The sequence below is a fragment of the Sardina pilchardus genome, chromosome 7 (assembly GCF_963854185.1).
Source record: "Sardina pilchardus chromosome 7, fSarPil1.1, whole genome shotgun sequence".
Classification (NCBI taxonomy): Eukaryota; Metazoa; Chordata; class Actinopteri; order Clupeiformes; family Clupeidae; genus Sardina; species Sardina pilchardus.
Window position 1 is genome coordinate 31,930,338 of NC_085000.1, and position 20,130 is coordinate 31,950,467.

The window sequence follows — 20,130 nt, forward strand, 5'->3', positions numbered from 1 at the left end:
CTTTGTACAAAACAGTAATGCAGCCTAGAATACTGAAAAGCTTAATAAGAAAGAGTTTCAGGTTAGTAATTCTACATTTGTATCACTCTCTATCCTTTTCTATCCTTTCACTCTTGGTGTTACAGTACTACATCTGATCAACGTAATCATGAGAGATTGAGAACGTTTGTGCTTTGGAGGTTTGCCAGCTTGGAAATTTGTGAGACTGGAGTTTGGAGGAAACAGGGTGGGATTCGGTGAGGTGGGCTCTGGGGGGGGGGGCCTTGTACGTACCTGATGTTCCTCCTCAGGTGGGCGGGCTTGGAGTTCCGTTTCTTGGTTCCGCTGAGCGCCAGCGCCGAGGGGCTGTGGTTGGCGTGGCGGGCGGAGGGGCCCGAGGGCGGCTGCGAGGGCGCTTCGCCCGAGGGGGAAGTGGACGACGGCGGCGTGCACTGCCATCCCGACGAGTCGCCACCCTGAGCCTCATTCTCTGAGCTGAACGCAGCGCCCTTGGGCTGGTCTGGAGGGAGGGAAAGAGAGCGAAAGAGCGAGGGAGGGAGAGAAGTACAGAAAGACAGAGGGAGTAAGGAGAAAAAGTGACAAGGGGGGGAAAAAAGGGAAGTTTTGATATATATTCACGTCAAAGCAGACAGCTTAAGATTTTAGTTTGGCTTCGTTTGGTTAGAATTCTCCCTTTTGAAGAATCATATCACATACAACACACACACAGGCATCTGGAATCTTCACAGGCAATCTTCCAGAGAACATTTCTCCTTTTTACCACAGATGAGGAGGCCTCTACTGCCTTAACCAGCCCAGAAAGTGCACCATGTTTGCCCACAACACACTGCCACTGACAGCCTCCTTGTGCTGCTTGTGCCCATGAGGAGGGTGCCCTGTCTGCCTATCTGTCTGTGTGAGAGTGTGTGTGTGTGAGTGTGTGTGTGTGTGTGGCTGGAGGAGAAGCAGCGGCGCTGGTACTGTTTGTTCTGGATGACAGCACGGTGACAGGATCAGGCCAAGATGCACTGAACTAAATCGCAGTTATGCAAGCTGCGCTCATAAATATCTGCTGCTTATGAAACGGGCCCGAGCACAGTCCGCACGGCCGGAGAGAGAGAGAGAGGGGGAGAGGGGGGGAGAGAGAGAGAGAGAGAGAGAGAGAGAGAGATCGCTCACTCGCTCTGGCCCCCAAAACATGTAGTATCTCTCTCTCATACACACACACTGCCAAGGTGGTTGCTGGGGATATAAACATTACTTCAAGTTTGAATCTGGACACAGACACACACACACAGTGAAGTAACTCTTGGGAAGGTTTATTTTGCTCCTCTACTCTTTACTTGCCTGTGGGAACCCTAACCATATACAGTCATCCCATAAAAAGGTTTCTCAGAACACACACACACACACACACACACACACACACACACACACACACACACACACACACACACACACACACACACACACACACACACACACACACACACACACACACACACACACACACACACACACACACACACACACACACACACACACACACAGATGCATGGACGCCCAGTCGGTCACGGCGGGAGGACAAATCGTTTATGTAACGCAGCGCCGTAGACTGGAGCATGGGGGCTGATGATGACACCGCGCGACTAACAACAAATTACATAAAACGCCTCTCAATCTGCTAATGACTGGCCCTGTGGAGGTAGCACTGTATATGGACCCACGGCGCTGCGCCATGTCTGTCAGGGAAGTCTGTCTCGGTGTGCCTGTGCTGACACGATACTGGAATCACGACACGTCTGCAGCTGCTTTCAGTCGTGTCCTCCGCAGTATACAGTGCGCCGATCTTTGCCAAACGGAGGTCTGACCCTTTAGGGGATTCAGATATAATGCTAACGCGCAGATGTTGTGTGTGAACAACACCGACGCACGTCAACAGAATCTGCACTCCTTTCAGACATGGGCTTATTTACATAATGTCCGTCAGAAATACTAGGGGGGGGGGGAGTAGTGTAAGAGTTTAAGTTCGGAGTTCCAAAATGTCCAGTTACGCTGTTCAGATACATGGCCAAACTGCTTGACATCCGCAGAACATGCAGACTCACACCTATGTCTGAAAGCAGCTTATGCGCCAACGCACACAACATTTACAATGATACAAGTGTAGACATGCTATATATATGGTGCTGTGTAGTGGTATGTATGTGTGAGAGAGAGAAAGAGAGAGAATGTGTGTGTGTGTGTGTGTGTGTGTGTGTGTGTGTGTGTGTGTGTGTGTGTGTGTGTGTACTAGATACCAAAAGGTCAGTGGTATGTTTTACGTGAAGCGTCTGCTTGCTGACCCCATAATCGGTGGCACTTCCTGGCAAGAGAAGCACACATCCTGTGCCACAGTACGTCAAAACAGCACAGTAGAGAGGAGATAAGACATGAGAGAGGGCCAGAGGGCAGAGAGATCAGGAACAAGTGGAAGAGATAGTCCAGCACACTAGAGGCTGAAGAGATAGTCTAGAACGCTAGAGGCTGAAGAGATAGTCTAGAACGCTAGAGGCTGAAGAGATAGACTAGAACGCTAGAGGCTGAAGAGATAGTCTAGAACGCTAGAGGCTGAAGAGATAGTCTAGAACGCTAGAGGCTGAAGAGATAGTCTAGAACGCTAGAGGGTGAAGAGATAGTCTAGAACGCTAGAGGCTGAAGAGATAGTCTAGAACGCTAGAGGCTGAAGAGATACTGTACAGTGGTCTAGAATTCTAAGGCTGAAGGAACAGTCTAGAACACTAGAGGCTGAAGGGGATTTAGTCACAACTTAATATATTCAGATGTTCGAATGGATCACTTTGGATGTTTTTTGCCCTGGATAAGTTAATGTTGTAGACAAACAGACACACATACACACACTTAGACACGAACACACACACACACACACAGCCACATCTCACACCCGCCATCTTAAAGAACACTTACATAACGATTCCTGAAGTGCACCATAGTTCAGAGAGCGAACACACACACACACACACACACACACACACACACACACACACACACACACACACACAGAGCAGTCAGTGAGAATGGGGAGTGTGTAGCCCCCTCCTCTCCTCTCGCTTCTCCTCTGCCCCTCTCCCTTTCCAGAAATATCTCTTGGCCAAAGCTAACGGAGCCGTGACCCTTATGCAACCAGCGAATCGATCTGTAAATGAGTGCACACTTGGGCTAGCTCACACAACTCTCCCAGGTCCTCTCCACTCCACTCCACACTCAACTCCTCTCCTGTCTCTCCATCACCTTATCATTCAATCATTTACACATCTGCTGCATCCCCCTCTTTTTCGATTCCACTCTCCCTCCTTCTGACTATATTCACAGTCCTCTCCTCCTCCCTCTGCAATCTTTCATTCACAGTCCTCTATCCCTCTCTCCCTCTCTCTTCTTCTCGTCCACCTCGCCACTTGTTCGGATCACCTTGAAGGAGAAATCTGGCCATTTCTCCAGGTCATCAAGTACTTTCGGTCCAAAAAAAGAAAACCTTTATAATTTTTTTTTTTTTTTTAAAAAGCCTTGCCTCTAAAAAAGTTCCTGCAGCCGACAGCTAGAGCTGCCAGGCAGCTGCAGTGCTACAGTCTGGGGGCATGTCCGTGAGCCCCTATGTTCATGCCCCCAGACTGTAGCACTGCAGCTGCCTGGCTGCTTTAGCTGTTAAAAACGAGCAACTCAGGCTAATTCTTTTTCACACCGACAGCACTCGGTGACCCCGAGAAAAGGAGATCCATGTGAAAAATGGCCGGATTTGTCCTGTAAGTGTGGAAGGGCCGGTGAGAGCCTCTACTACGAAGAGGTGCGGACGACGTGAGAGGTCAGTTCCTCACCGTTCTAGCAGAGGGGACAAGTGATGGCCAGGTTATGCAATGGAGCCTTACATAATGAACAGAGCGCCATTCACCTCCACTCCAGGACCCAGGAAACCAAAACTCAGTGTGTGTGTGTGTTTGTGTGTGCGTGTGTGCGTGTGTGTGTGTGTGTGTGTGTGTGTGTGTGTGTGCCACTGATTGTTTTGAAGGGGTCAGAGCTGGGCATTTCCTCTGTGTTCTGGGCCCATGATGAGTGTACTGTGTGTGTGTGCTAGAGCTGGCGTTGACGCGTGCCACGCTTGTTCTCATGTGCGCACACATCTTTGTGCTCTCTGGCCTCTGTGGTGTGTGTGCAGCGGTTAGGGAGTTTGGATTCATGGGTGTGTGTGTGTGTGTGTGTGTGTGTGTGTGTGAGAGAGAGAGAGAGAGAGAGGGAGAGGGAGAGAAAGAAACACAGACAAATAAAAACACACACACAGTCACACAGAAACACACACACACACACACACACACACACACTGACTGCTGCAGCAGGACTACCGTGGCAACGAAACTCAAACAAAAGCGTGGCCAGCGTCCAATTATAATCAGCGAGGAGATGAAAGGGGGAGGTGACGGGCGCGTGACGCCATGGTGATGAGGGAGAACATGGCTGTTACATAACGCCTGGAGCACAACAAGGATTTGGGTGAGACTCTCCTCCTCCCCCAAAAATATGTCCAAGAGACACACACAGACACACACAGACACACACACACACACACACACAGAGGAGGATCTACACAAAAACATGCTCAAGGGATGTGACAGTTGGAATGAAATACAGATGAAGAAACTGTTCACTACAAAGAAGGGCTGTCAGGGGGGAGGATTTGGAAAAAAGATCAAATTTGTTCTTAGAAAGAGTCCACTCTCTCTCCCTCACACACACTCTGTTCTTCTCTCTGTCTCTGTTATGTTAACGTTCCCTTCATAGCACAAGGGGGGGTGGGGATCTGTGAATTCCTATTCCTGCAAGTGTGCCAGTTTTCAATGCTGTTACTGTCCATCACACAGATACACATTCTCTCTCTCTCTCTATCCATCTATCTCTCTCTCCCTCTCTCTCTCTGTCTGAAATATATGTATGCTCTGCGGCTCTCATTCTCTGCGAACACACTCATTGATGATTCTACCTGCGTTGCAGTACCATTCCACTGGTACAAAAGCCTGAATGGGAGGGAAGACAATTAGACTTGAAAACACACATGCCTCTGGGGCGCAGGATTATGTGCAAGGGAAAGTGTGTGCACGTCACACACACACACACACACACACACACACACACACGACGAAGCACACAAAAGCCTCAATGCTTTATTAACGTCACATTTACATAAGCTGAGTCCTTATCTATAATAGGAAACACAGACTGAGAGAAAGCAGTAAGTGTAAGTGTGTGCGTGTGTGTGTTTGTGTTTGCGAGGGGGGGGGGGGTAATTGTATGCATGTGTGTGTGAGAGAGAGAGGGGGAAAGAGAGAGAGAGGGAGAGATAGTGGTAGTGGTAGGGGAGGGGGGTAGTAGACTGGGAGATGTGGGGAGGGTTTTGTTGGGTTGGGGGCGCATTGAGAAGCCATGGGGTTATGTAACACTGGTGCAACTCGCTGTTTATATAACAGTGCTTTACGGCAAAACCAGCGTCATAGCCTGCCGATGACACACAAGCAGGCCATCAGGGGGGAGAGTGTGTGAGAGAGTGTGTGTGTGTGTGTGTTTGGTACCTGCCAAGCCCAAACCACCCCCAACCTCCCAATACACACACACAATAAAAAAAGAATGGTGTGATCAGGAAAGATGGAAAAACACTGGACACAGTCAGTAACCTTGAGTCCCAGTTGGCACCTGACCAGACCAGAACGAACGAACACACACAACGAACACACACAACGAACACACACACACACACACACACACACACACACACACACACACACACACACACACACACACACACACACACACACACACACACACACACACACACACACACACACACACACACACACACACACACACACACACACACACACACACACACACACACACACACACACACACACACACACACACACACACACACACTGATGACAACAAATCGCCTGGTCAACATGCACCTGATATGATATCATAAAACAGGCAGTGATGCCAACGTGGGCAAGTCACTTAATACTCCAGTTGCTCGCCTGAACTTCAAACAATAACGATCCACTCTTTTGGCTTTGATCACATCCCTGAGGAACATGAAACATGGAGCGGAACACGGAGTACTTCTAGATCTAGAATCTAGAATCAGTTCCTTTTAGCCTACGCTGCCAACCCTTCAGTGCTTTTTACACTCTGACCCATTCTGGTCCATTCTGATCTCTCAGAGACCTTCACTCACTGTTGCAATGTAATCCTGCCCCCCCCCCCCCCCTTTCTCTGTGCAGGCATGTTTGTATAAGTAGTGCTTATATAGGTCAACTGTACACTGTAAATTGTTTGGAGAGAGTCAGTGGAAATCCCAACAGCTTGGACAGTCCCCCACACTCCACACACACACACACACACACACAGCCGTACAGTACGTACCAAGCAGCACTCACTCGAGCACCTCTAACACAGCAAAGTTAAAAAATCATGCACTGGTAAGCTGGTAAGCCTTTTGATGTTTCCTCTGAGTATGCCAGAAACTGGGTGGCATGATGCCCGCCGAACAAACTGTACACACACACACACACACACACACACACACACACACACACACACACACACACACACACACACACAGAGGCAGAAGCGGTGGGCTGCACATGGGGAGAGCGAGCCCTGGGACGACGTTTGGGGTCGAGCGGAGGGCTCAGACACGGGCTAATTGGGGAGACGGCAGACATGGCAGCCTGCCTCTAATTAGAGGACATCATGGCAGGCAGGCAGGCAGGCAGGCAGGCAGGCAGGACCGCTCCAGATCCACGCCCTCATTCACTGAACATCTGACCCACTGTATGCTTGTCCCACTCACCCTCCTTCCTTCCCTCCCACTCTCTCTCTCTTCCTCCCTCGCTATCTCTCTCTCTCTCTCTCTCTCTCTGTCTCTCCATCTCTGTTAGACTGAGTTAGAAGCGTGTTGTGCGCTACTGACCCACAGATCGGGGATATGTGATGTGGAAAAAAATAAAAAACTGCCACCAGTGGCATGGCTCGCTCTCTCTCTCTCTCTCTCTCTCTCTCTCTCTCTCTCTCTCTCTCTCTCTCTCTCTCTCTCTCTCTCTCTCTCTCTCTCTCTCTCTCTCTCTCTCTCTCTCTCTCTCTCTCTCTCTCTCTCTCTCTCTCTCTCACTCTCTCTCTCTCTCTCTCTCTCTCTCTCTCTCTCTCTCTCTCTCTCTCTCTTTCCCCCGTCCTTACCAACACACACACACACACACACACACACACACACACACACAGATAACCACACACACACACACACACACACACACACACACACACACACACACACACACACACACACACACACACACACACACACACACACACACACACACACACACACACACACACACACACACACACACACACACACACACACACAGATAACCACACACAGTAAGTAGATTACAGATTTACTCCCAATCCAGCTGGTGAGAGTGTGTAAACACAGCGAGCAGAGCAGCACAGAGCTCAGTAGACGGGCAGGAGGGGAGGTCAGAGGGATGGGACAGCACAGCAGCTCATAGCACATCCATGTTTACACACACACACACACACACACACACACACACAGAGACACACACACAGAGACACACACACACACACACACACACACACACACACACACACACACACACACACACACACAGAGACACACAGAGACACACACACACACAAACTTATACACAATTTTTTCCAATTCTATAACTTGCAATATATTTAGGGAATGGTAGCTGTCTTAGCTCATGACAGCCGATAAGCCTCGTCTGAAACTGTGATACTCCACACACACTTGATACCTCAGTGCCCCTATGCAAAAAAAAAAAGGAAGAAAACCATACGCTTACACCAGCTGTTTACATCGACCTTTAAGCGCGGCGTGACTCGGTGGCGATGACTTACACCGAGGACGTCATCGCCCGCAGCACGCCTCTCTCCTGGCTCAGCGGAACCAGCTGTTTCGCCGTCATCGTTTACCCGGCTCCGTGACGTAGTGACCGCCAGGGGAGAGGACTGACGCAGGCCAGGGGGGGGGAGCGGGGGGGGGGGCACGGGGGCGCTGATTCTGCAGAACTTGGCGGGCACAGCCAGCTGCCGTCAGCAAAGGGGAGCTCAGCGGGGCGCGTGGGCGCGAGAGCCGCAGCGGACGGCGGACTGCGTCCATGTGCGCCGAGTTAGAGAGCAGAAGGACGTTAATGCCGTGTGTGTGCTCGTGTGTGTGTGTGTTCCTGTGTGTGTGTGTGTGTGTTCCCATGAGTGTCAGGCTGAATGGAGATAAAATGGAGGCATTCCGAGCACGGCTGCGATCCAGCTTCGCACAAACACTGGTACTTAAGCACACTCAGCGCTGAAGGCTTGGAGTTTCAACACACACACACACACACACACACACACACACACACACATGGCACTGCAGGCTTTGGAATTTCTCATCTGTGCAGCAATGAAATGTATGCAGTGGCAGATACTCATGTTCACATAGGCTCCAACAGCACACCCTCTCTGCCTCTCTTTCTGACGCACACACACGCACAAACACACACACACACGCACAAACACACACACACACTCAGTGCTCCTGTATCTGACCCCTGATCTCATGTCAGTGTGGAGCCCTATCTTTGTCCACCCAGCTCCAGCTCCAGCTCCTGCTCCAGCTCCAGGCCTGAACCGGTTTTGAACATTCTAACACAAGATTCCATTCCGCAACAATTCAACATTCTAAAATTCTATGTTGAATTCAATGAACCCAGACATTCTTTAGAATGTTAATTTTCCAACACTCCAAACACACCGGTGTGACGGTACACTCTTAGGGTACGTTCAGACTTAGCGTCTTTTTCTGACAAAAGAAGTTGTGCAGACCGTTTTCTCATCTTGAAAAAAGAATCTGCCAGCGTTTTTATTCCAAAAGCAGCCGGAAGCGTTTTTATTGCGATAGGCAAAGTGACTAACGTACGTGTGGACACAAAATATCGCGAAAGAAAAAAATGGGGTTGACTATTGCTTTTAGTATGTTATGGCAAAGTTGTGAAGTCATGTCAAACATTTCCCAAAAGCTCAGAAACCTAAAACGAGTCTCTCGACCGCTCTCGACCGATGTTCTGTCACCTTCACCATTTTTTACCTGTTGTCATGGGAAACCACAGGTCTCGTTAATCCGCTAGTGATTGGTCAGTTGTAAAAAAGACAGCATGACGTAAGGCGTTTTTCTGCCAGAAGTTGAACTTTTCTCAACTTCGAGCTGCAGAAAAAAGACGGTTGCAGTCGCGTTTTAAAAGAAGCCGGTAACTTTTTTGAAAACACGGTCTCCTCCATAGGGTTATAATGTAAAACGGACGCCGGCAGCTGAGAAAAAGACGCTTAGTGTGAACATACCCTTAAGGGTTAACCCAACACTGCGCTGCTCTCATAACCAGCTTAACTTACGCTGGCTGGACACCGGCTCACAAGGCAGCTATGCATCAAACACACACCCTCAGGGGGTATACGTGTGCGTGTGTGTATCTGTGCGTATGTCAGCATGAGTGTGAGTGTGTGTGTGTGTGTGTGTGTGTGTGTGTGTGTCTGTGCGAGATAGAAAGAGAGAAAGAGAGAGAGAAAGAAAGAGAGAGAGAGAAAGAGAGAGAGAGAGAAAGAAATAGAGAGAAAGAGAGAGAGAGAGAGAGTCTTAGTCAAGGGAGGGGATCGGGGTCACAGGAGATTGTGCCGTGTGCTGTATGCGTGAAAGCTGGACGTCCGTCTGGATGTCCGAGCGCTGAGCTGGCAGTTCCTGCATTAAAACCGGCTTTCACACAAGACCCAAATCACCTGTGGAGTAACACTGATTATAGTGCTGATTATATTAGCCAGCTGATGGCTTCTTTTCATGTATGAGTGGCTCTTCGTGACTTCCTTTGTGTCTTACGACATTGGTCTTAGCTTCTGGAATCAAACAATACTACAAGAAGAAATACAGTATATTGAGAGGTCTGATGAATAAGGATGACTGAATTTCAAAGTCCTTAGGTGATGAGGATTTTGTCTTATACCCCATTACACAATGTGAAAAGTCACTCGTGGGAGCGGGTGATGTGGTGCAACTGGTTACAGCGCCCATTCCATAGTTGTGCCCACAGGGTCCAGCCCGGGTCACTTCCTGTTCCTACCCCACCTGTCTCTCTCCCACTTGCTTCCTATCACTCTCTCCACTGTCCTGTCAAATTAAAAGCATAAAAAAGCCCCCATATATGTGACCCTGCAAAGCAAAATCTGTCGCTTGTCGCACAATATTATTTTGAGAAAATCCACAATAAACAAACCTCCGGGTTAAAATGTTGAATTTCACGTTTTCGCATAATTCGAACAGTATAAAGTCTACAGTTTCATATCGTGAACTCATTTACCATTTTCAATGGTAACGATTCCCATTATCATTATCAAAATGTCCCTCATGTCACCTGCGCTTAGCACAGGTAGTTCTGCCTCCCTGACACACACAACACGTGCAGGTCAAGTAGTGAGACATGACTTCACAAGGTCAGGCCGACACCAGTTCTCGACGCGAGCGGGATAATTAAATAAGTGCTCCTCATAAAAAGTAAAAAAGAAGCCAATTCCCTTGGCCCACTGTTCACTGTTCACCTCCATGCCAGCGACAGAAAAGCAAATCAAAAGCCACGGAGTTACATAAGGTGAGGCTGGGTTATAAAACACAGCATTAAAGCACCTGGGCTTCACATGAAACCTGACATCCACAAGCTCAAGTTAAAAAACTACCTTCATAATCACATGAGACACCAGTCTAATAACATTTATGTCTGTTCACTTTCAAATACTTAAGCAATATAGCACGAGTGGGAGTGGGTTGTTGCTGGATATTCCCACGGGTGTTGTTCGGCCGTAGCCTCGAGGCCGGAGGCCGAGTGGCGCAGGCAACAACACCCGTGGGAATATCCAGCAACAACCCACGACCGCGAGTGCTATATTGCTTTTATACAACAATTCTACCACTTGTTTTTTGCGCTAATTTCCCATTATAATGTAAACGTTTAAATCGCTAAAACTGTCTTGTTTGTAGAACTACTTCTCTCCGCCACAAATTTCTATTTGCAGGACAAACTGCCGTTACTAGTTCTAAATGGATGGTTGCTATGGCCAAAGGCCAGTCGTTAGTTCTAAAAGCACGTTGCTATGGCCAAAAGCCAGTCGTTAGTTCTATCTCCCCCGTTGTCAAGCAATGTAGCCTAATAAACGTTAGCTCGCATTGCGTCTGGTTAGGACATGCTTTTAGCTTTGAAACATCACTATTTTACTTAGCCTAGAATATGCCATCCAACTAGCTAATATCCACCTCCGTCATATTCTATGTTCTGAGCGTCTGTATTTCAGCTTGGATGCAACGTGACAGTTCGTTTTACACTTCACAATTTGACATTGTATCGCGGAGTGATTTATTATTAGCTGTGAAAAGTCCGAGTGGATTATCGTGGGATATTTCAACTCATGGAACGTCTCTCGGCCAATCAGAAACCAAGAAACAGCTTCATAGAACCCAATTGTTGTATAAATCTAAATATATATATATATATATATTGTTCAGTTAGCGAGCTAACAACAATAATGAGTGAAGCTCTGCACACAGCACAGGGCTTTGCACAGAGAGATATTAAAACTCAGAATGATCTATTTGTACAACTGCTGAACAAGAACACCATTTCCGTATCGGTTTCAAGTGCTAGTCACCATAAACGTGAGACAATAAAGCTTAGTGTAAAAGTGCGTCCACATTAACATGAACACAATTAAGCTTTTACTTTAGCGGCGTGTTAACGTACTTATTAAAAGCATATCTAACATATCTGTGAGACCGCTTCTTAAAAGCATATCTCAGGGAAAAAAAGCCTGCTAAGGCGAGAATAAAATGGCAACAGATTTGAAAAAATCCAGTTTTGTTCATTTACTAATGGAATCAGGCTACAAACCTCTAGACAAGCAATTTAGTAAGCCGCTTTGTGTGCCAATAGAGTTGAGGAAGAGTGCTCAGAAAGACAGAACAATAGGCTAGCACACAATGTCAGAGGGGGAGAGACTCAAACTCAGAGAGCTCATCTTACACATGCCTAACTTTCCTACCACGTTAGTAGCCATTTGCATAAATGAGTTCTCAGAGCTAACTTAAAAAAACGTTACAATATCCGCCCGTCTTTAACTTGTGTGGCTGTAGTAGAGGAATATGTCACATATTGTTCAGAGAGGTCATGGACTTTCTTCTGGATCATTCTTAAAAAGCTGAAGGGGTAGATTTGGGGGATAGATAAGGAGAGAGGCGTCTGAGGACAGGGGAACAATATTGAAACTTTTGAAGAGAAGAGAATATGTGAGGAAGAACTGCCCCCCCCCCCAATGATACCTCAACAGGATGACCCACTTTACGCCATAACCAATTTTGTTCCCCCACCGAGACACGCAGGCACGGACACACACACACATACACACACACACTCACACACACACACACACACACACACAGCCATCAGTGCTCTGGGGCTGGGTCGGAGACGGAGGGACGCTTACGTAACTGAGCCTCTGGCAGTTACACAACCCACATGTTCAGAGGTACGGCACGTCCAGTGAGTGCTCGCTCGCTCGCTCTCTCTCTCACTCGCGCGCACAAACACACATTCTCTCCCTCCCTCTAACACACACACACACACACACTGGCACGACTCTCAGCAACACGCATATGTGTTTGAGATACACAGTCCCAGCGAACACAAGTCTCTGAGGCTGACTCACTTAGTATCGTGGGCCACCCTGACGGAACAGGGACCTCTCAGTTTCTCAGCGAGAGGGAAAGAAGAAGGGAGACAGAGAGAGAGAAAGATGAGGAGAGGAGAGACATGTGTCGGGATGTGAGAAAACAATGCAATCGGATATTCAAAAGGAGAACATGTGGAAGAGCGAGAGAGTGTCAGTGTGTTTACGTGCCACTAAGAATTCAAACTGCCAATTTACACCTGAATCCTGTTGCATGCCTCTGCTCAGAAAACCATTGTGAACAGAAAGCAAGGAGACCCACACACACACACACACACACACACACATAAACACACACTAAAACAGCAAATAACCAGCAGACAGGGCCAGAAAACAGGCACAAAAGCCTGTAACACCAAATAAAACACCCACAGATGAAGAGAACTGACACCCAAGCACTGCATTAAGGGAACGGAGCAACAGCCACCGACACACCAGGTTAAAACCCACACACACACACACACTAAAACACACACACACACTAAAACACACACACACACTAAAACACACACACACACTAAAACACACACACACACACACACACACACACACACACACACACACACACACACACACACACACACACACACACACACACACACACACACACACACACACACACACACACACACACACACACACACACACACACACACACACACACACACACACACACACACAAAAGGGCTCCAGGGGATCTGTTGTTTCCCCGTTTCCTGGCCGCCCCGAGCTGCAGCCCTGTTGTTGCAGAGCAGCGCTGACGCGGAGGGAGGGAGGGAGGGAGGGATGGAGGGAGGGAGGGAGGGAGGGAGGGAGTGCTGCGGCGTTACGAAACGCTGCCCTGCTGCCGCTGCCGCTCCGCTGCACTCACACAGCCATTACTAGGCCAGTGTGTCACAGACTGCAGGGGGAGCCAGCCAGCGAGGGAGAGGGAGAGAGAGGGAGAGGGAGAAAGACAGAGAGATGGAGAGAGAGAGAGAGAGAGAGAGAGAGAGAGGAGAAAGACAGAGAGATGGAGAGAGAGAGAGAGAGAGAGAGAGGGAGAAAGACAGAGAGATGGAGAGAGAGAGAGAGAGAGAGAGAGAGAGAGAGGGAGAAAGACAGAGAGATGGAGAGAGAGAGAGAGAGAGAGAGAGAGAGAGAGAAGGAAAGACAGAGAGGAGAGAAGGAAAAAGAGAAAGAAAGAGAGAGAGGGGAAGGGGAGAGAGGGATGGATAGAGAGGGAGGAAGGGGAGAGAGGGATGGATAGAGAGGGGAGAGAAGGAAAGAGAGAGAGGAGAAGGAGAGAAAGACGAAGGAGAGAAAAAGAAAGAAAGAAAGAAAGAAAGAAAGAAAGAAAGAGAAAGGGAGAAAGAGACGGAGAGAGATTAGAGCAGGCGGCTGGGTGGCTGTGTTCTAGAACACCTCCGGTGTGAGGGAAGCAAGAGAACGCGGCGTCCACTTGTGTAACCTGCATCTGCCACCATCACCACCGCCACACCGCCGCCCCTGGCTACCAGCCAGAACTCTCTGGAAACGCACGCACCGCAAAGTGGCACACACACACCTCGAAAACACACACACACAGACATGCACAAGCAATGACATCAATCCTTTTTCTTTTCTACACAACTGGCTGCAAAGCTATACATGTAATATGCAAATTCCACCTTCCACCTAAGCGCTTCGAGCTGACCTCTAGGGCAGACAAAGGTGTGTGTGTGTGTGTTGTCGTCTCGACACAGAATCAGATCAAGCAGAGACTATTACGTCTCCGCGCTCACCTCTTGGGATAAACTTCATCTCGACTAAATGCCAGAAGAAAGGGGCCACTGGAGCGTCATTATCTAACCAAGGACAGGCTTATATCGGAGGCTGTTTATGAAACCTCAAGCACTTGCACAGGCAGGACCAGAACAGAACACAACAAGCAAATAGGAAATGCTGTAGATGGAAGAAACAAGGGCTGAAGTGACCATTCAACTTCTCAAGGGCACAATGGACTTCAAACGCTCAATCTAGAATATTCTGCAGGACAAACAGACACAATCAATTCAAACCTACTGCATTCACACACTTCAAACATACTTTAAAAAACGAATTATCTGTATGAATGATCGACTGACATTTGTTCATGTTATCTTCGGTACATTTCTGTTAACATATATGCCAATAGCCTAGCAAATTATAATGTAAAGACCCAGCAATACCTTAAACAGGTGTTTCCCTCACTTGGGTGACAACAACAGTTTAAATAATTGAATGATTAACTGATACAATATATCGGATTGCAAAGAATGCAGATTCACTGCTATCAGCACCATCAGTACAGCGCATCTCTTTAATAAGCATTCTTAGCGTCCTCATAAACAGGGTATGTGAGCAAACAGCTTTTCACACAGCTTTCATAAGCGCCACACAAGACGCTTGTCCTTTACGAGAAGAGAAGAGATGACCCCAATAAAACGAGAGAACATCAGATGTAATGAGTCACGGCAACAACACCATGTGCACCGGCTCTGGACACTGGACAGAGATGCCCCCTTCCCATCTGACCACGGTCACACACATTTTCACCAGGTGGTCGAGGCACAGGGCACAGCAGGGCCCCTATGAGCCACAGTGGGACTGGCACGCTGGCACTTGGCACCGTTCTGGACCTGATCCTTTGTCACCCGACTTACAGTGGGCACAGATCGCCCTGGCAGAGCTGCCACGTCCCATAACAGCGGCCCGCCATGATGCTCGCCGCCGGAGAGAGGACGTGGGAACGAGGCGAGTGTTTGTTTGGTCGGTCAGGCTGGATCTACGGGCTTAGACGAGCACATGGTCTGATTATTTGTGTGTCTGGTTTTGCAGATGCCCAGCCCAGGCGCAGAGGAGAGATATGTAATCCACTCCACTAATCTAGTCAAGGACAGGGCTCATCAATGAACACAATGGCCATGAATGTGATAAAAAAAGAACAAAGCAGGAAAGGAAGGAAAAGAAAAGAAAGACAGAAAGAAAGAAAAGACAAAAGGGAGGAATAGAGAGAACAAAGAAAGAATAAACTGAGAGAAAGAAGCAGAGAAGACACACAGAGAAAGAGTGTAGAACTCTTATGGAAATACACATGACGATGCCAGGTTACACAAGATGACTGAATAGTCTGTACCACTAAATCCAATCTCTCAAATGACACGGATGTACAGCAGCATACTGTACCTACAGTACACGCATACTCAGAGCAATGTTTTGTAACAGTTCCTAATATCTTCACACTTCAATGGCATGGCGAAAAACAGCTTCAGGCAGGTACCCATTTAATAGGCTGTCAGTCACCTCCTCACCCTGGCAGTGATCAGTTTACAAACTTACGTAAGGAGGACACAGAACACAGAAGATAGAAAACAAGGCAAACTTCTCCTCTGTGCACCTTTCACTGCCCTTTGCTCATTTGTCTCTCGGGTCAGCCTGACATCGTGACTACAGCACCCTGGCAGCGGGTCAAATGCACCCAGGAAGAGGGTTGCCATGGCAATGTGGTGGTGGTGGTGGTGGTCGGCGGTCCGGAGCGGTCACGTACCTGTGAGAGGGTCCGGTTCTTCCAGCAGCAGCATGTCTGATCCGAGTTGGCTGGTCAGAACACGTGGAGAAGTCGTAATGAGGAGCGGGACTCTCCGATCGTCCTGCTACTCAACTAGCTGACTTTTTTTTGTCCCTTTCGACCCCCCTCTCTAGCTCTCTCTCTCTCTCTTTTTCTTCTGTCTGAGCCTTGCTCGCTTTGTCTCCGAAGGATGCTCTCTTTCTGCCCAAAGACTGGACCCCGCACCAGCTGCGTGAGTCTCAAACGGCAGTTTCTAAGGCAAATCTTTCTCCTCTTTTCTTCTTCTCCCTCCTAAAACACTCTTCTATTCTTCTCCTCCGCTCCTTTTGTTTCTCTCGTTACACAACTCTGTCTCTGCCGCTCACTCTTCCCTCGCTTCGGCTGTGTCCGCTGTGTTTTGTCTGGCTGTCTGAGAACGCGTGGTGTTCAGTAGGCTGCGTGTGAGAAGCAGGTCGCTGCGCTTGGTTGTGTGCTCATTGGCTAGCTCATCTGTTCTGCGAGAATTCAGGGCTGGAGTCGTGGAAACCAGGAAGCTGGACCAAAGCTCCTTACATAACCTCACACGCTGGGGCCGGGGCCCCGTCAGGGGGGGGCGAGACTGACGGCGTGGGCCTGGCCCTCCTCCTCAGCCCTTTCGTAACGCACGGACGGCAGGCGGGGGGGAGGAGGGAGAAGGGGGCGGAAGGGCGGCCGAGTGGAAGTGTGTCAAGTGACACAAACATGAAGCCGGCTTCTGAGGTGTCTCGACCACCTGATGTTTTTGGTGACAATGTTTTGGGGTTTTTTTGTTTGTCGCATGATCTCTGACAGTTATTGATTGACATTGCATTGTTTGCGTGTTATACACGGCTGCTTCCCTATGAAAAAAACATGTATTGATTTGTTCAGGGCTTAAAGCAAGGAAAACTTGCACCTTGCTTTAGGTGCTTTAGGCACAAGTTGTCAGAAACTTTTGAATGACTTTTTTGACAAAGTCATTATACATTTTTTTTAAAATCATAAACAGTCTGGGCCTCGCCTGAATTCAGACACAATGCTTGTCAACTTGTTTGCCTTGTTTATTGTTATTTGTGTTTACTTAGGAAGATTTTTGTAAGAATATCAAGGATACATCACTCACTGCTCCCTCCTTTGTTAATGATTAAGAGGTTGTGATAAAAATCAATCTCCTTGTCATTCTAATCCCGCTGGTGCTTTGGCGTGACTCAGTAGAATTTGCTGGTGTGTGGTTACTGCTGTCACTCCCTGGAGGACCATGGCTATTACTGGCTGTATGGAAGCACGACTATCAGTATGCACCGGAAAAAATGCATCTCGGCACGGCAGACACTGCTCGCTAAATCTCTACACGGCAAACCAGGCCTCTGTGACATTGTGTTGGCAGCTCTTTTGGCAGAATGGGGAACTGTCACAAGTCAGGAAATCCCCTCGCTGTCTTTCTCCAAAGTCTCGGTCGTCTTACATCCCACAGATGCGCATCCTTTGCGCCACTACGTCACTCGTGTTCACATTTGCATCTGCTTCACTGCAACCACAACACAGATGCCCTGCGCCCCATGTGTCCTGGAACAACATTCCGCCTGCCCCAAAGAGAACGTTCCTCTGTCCCGTAAGAGACTTTCTGTCCCCTCTCCTCTTTCACATCACAGAACTGAACTCCCTCTCTGCCCTTTTGTCTTACACCACCACAATGAGAGTGACCCCCCCCCCAAACACACACACACACACACACACACACACACACACACTCGTCAAACATGTTGGGGCCTTTTCCCTTCCGATTACCATGCTCTCCAGCTCCCACCCACCTCTCCCACCGCCCCTCCCCCCAGCCCCGAGCATCTGACCTGACCCACATCTGAGGCAGTCGCAAATACCTCTGCAGAGAGAGAGAGAGGGGAAGAGAAAGAGAGAGAGAGGAAGAGAGGAAGAGAGAGAGAGAGAGAAGTGGGTTGCATAGCTGCAAATCCACCAGAGCCACTCAATCATGTAAGCCTCCCTGAACCACAGGCCACTCTCCCAAGTTCAGTCAGAGAGGAAAGAAAACCATGATCATCATCAGGACACTTCCAAGAGCACAAACAGACCAAGTGAAAAGTTCAAACCCAAAACACATTCAGTCAAACAGCTGGCTGAGTGCCTATGCCTCTTATGCAAGGCTGAACACAGACCAGACAAACACACACACACACACACACACACACACACACACACAGACACAGACACAGACACAGACACAGACACACGGGCCACATGAGAACCAGCACACACACACGTGTGCACTGTTTCAGAGTGTACAAGTTTAACCATTCATCCACAATTATGCCAAAAAACCACACTCAGCAAGTACTCACCCATAGTGCTGGGGCTCAGCCACACACACCTACATAGAGCACAGAGATTGTCTGCCACAAAGACAGGAAGCAGGAGAAGAGCTCTCACACATATGGACACCCACACACACACACATGCACGTACGCACGCACGCACACATAGACACAACCACCTCCTGTACGTAGCGTGCTCAGGCGGAGGAGAGCGTGTGCGTGTGCGTGTGTGTGTGTGAGAATGTAAGAGGTAGTCCGAGACGGAGTCCTGAGGCCGATCGGACACTTACAAAACAACGTGTCGCTGAGAAAGGGCCGACCTTGTGGGGCCGTCGCTCGCCCCCCCGCTCCCCTGGAACACACCCCACCAGCAGAACCAGCGTGACACACAGACACACACTCGCCGAAACCCCGCCTCCGGCCCCGGCTACCTCACCAGGCCACGCCCACAACAAGGCTGCCTTAGGTAACCAGGGTAAGAGAGTTCATGGGGGTAAAGAGAAGAGACTGGGTGCGGGATTTGAGAGGGGGGGGGGGGGGGGGGGGGCGGCTAGGGCTATAGGGTAACAATTCAGCTGACCTGCATCCGGTTTAAAGAGCCATGGAATATCAGTTACACAGAGCAGGAGAGCGAGAACAGAGATAGAGATCTCTAATGGCATAGAGAGGAGGGGAGAGAGAGAGAGAGAGAGAGAGAGAGAGAGAAAGAGAGAGAGAGAGAGAGACTAGGCAATGAGAGGGAGAGGGAGACTGTGTCAAACCAGCATTTTGAAGTCTGTGGGGGAAGGGAGAGAGGAGAGGAAAACAGACAGAAGAGGAGAGAGAGGTAGATAGAAGAAAAGAGAAGAAAAGAAAAGAAAAGAAAAGAAAAGAAAAGAGACTGCTGTGGGAGGACAGAAAACCACACACAAAGTTACCGGCAGCTCCCCAAGGTGGAGTGAATAAGATAAAAACATCAAACAAAGCTTCTCCAAAGAAAACACACACACACACACACACACACACACACACACACACACAGACTGAAACACACAGCTCCTCTCAAAAACAAAACCCTTCATACACTTCTACATGCAGTCTCCTCCCTGTCTCCGTTCGTCTCTCCTGCGCTGCCCCGGCTATGTTTTTCTCCTTTACATAATTGCCTTTGCGTCTGTGAACAGAGGGGGCGATAGTTGGTCACAGAAATAAATTAGAGCCCGATTGCGTCAACACAAGACACATGGAACCTATGGGTGGGCAAAAAAAAAAACAAAGCCAGGGGGTGGGATCACTGCAGGCTGCACAGGCCGTCCCACTGCCTGCTGTTTGTCAAATATACTGCCATTTTTTAGGGCCCGAGCACTGAGGTGTGGCCGCTGAAGCAGCGGCTGC

At 48.8% G+C, this 20,130-nt stretch overlaps 1 protein-coding gene across 2 annotated transcripts in view; it reads right to left on the bottom strand.

Annotated features, from left to right (window-relative positions):
- The window catches only part of LOC134087961 (helicase ARIP4-like), a 50,520-nt gene that overhangs the window by 17,161 nt on the left and 13,229 nt on the right, over window positions 1-20,130 (bottom strand). Inside the window, exons 1-2 of one of the 2 annotated variants that reach the window (XM_062541830.1) lie at window positions 16,409-16,910; window positions 274-499 (exon numbers count right to left, since the gene is read on the bottom strand). In XM_062541830.1, the coding sequence (XP_062397814.1) occupies window positions 274-499; window positions 16,409-16,442 (260 nt within the window). In that variant the 5' untranslated portion in view covers window positions 16,443-16,910. Of the gene's footprint in view, window positions 1-273; window positions 500-16,408; window positions 16,911-20,130 lie in introns of those variants that run through there. The other variant, XM_062541829.1, reaches the window with a different exon arrangement.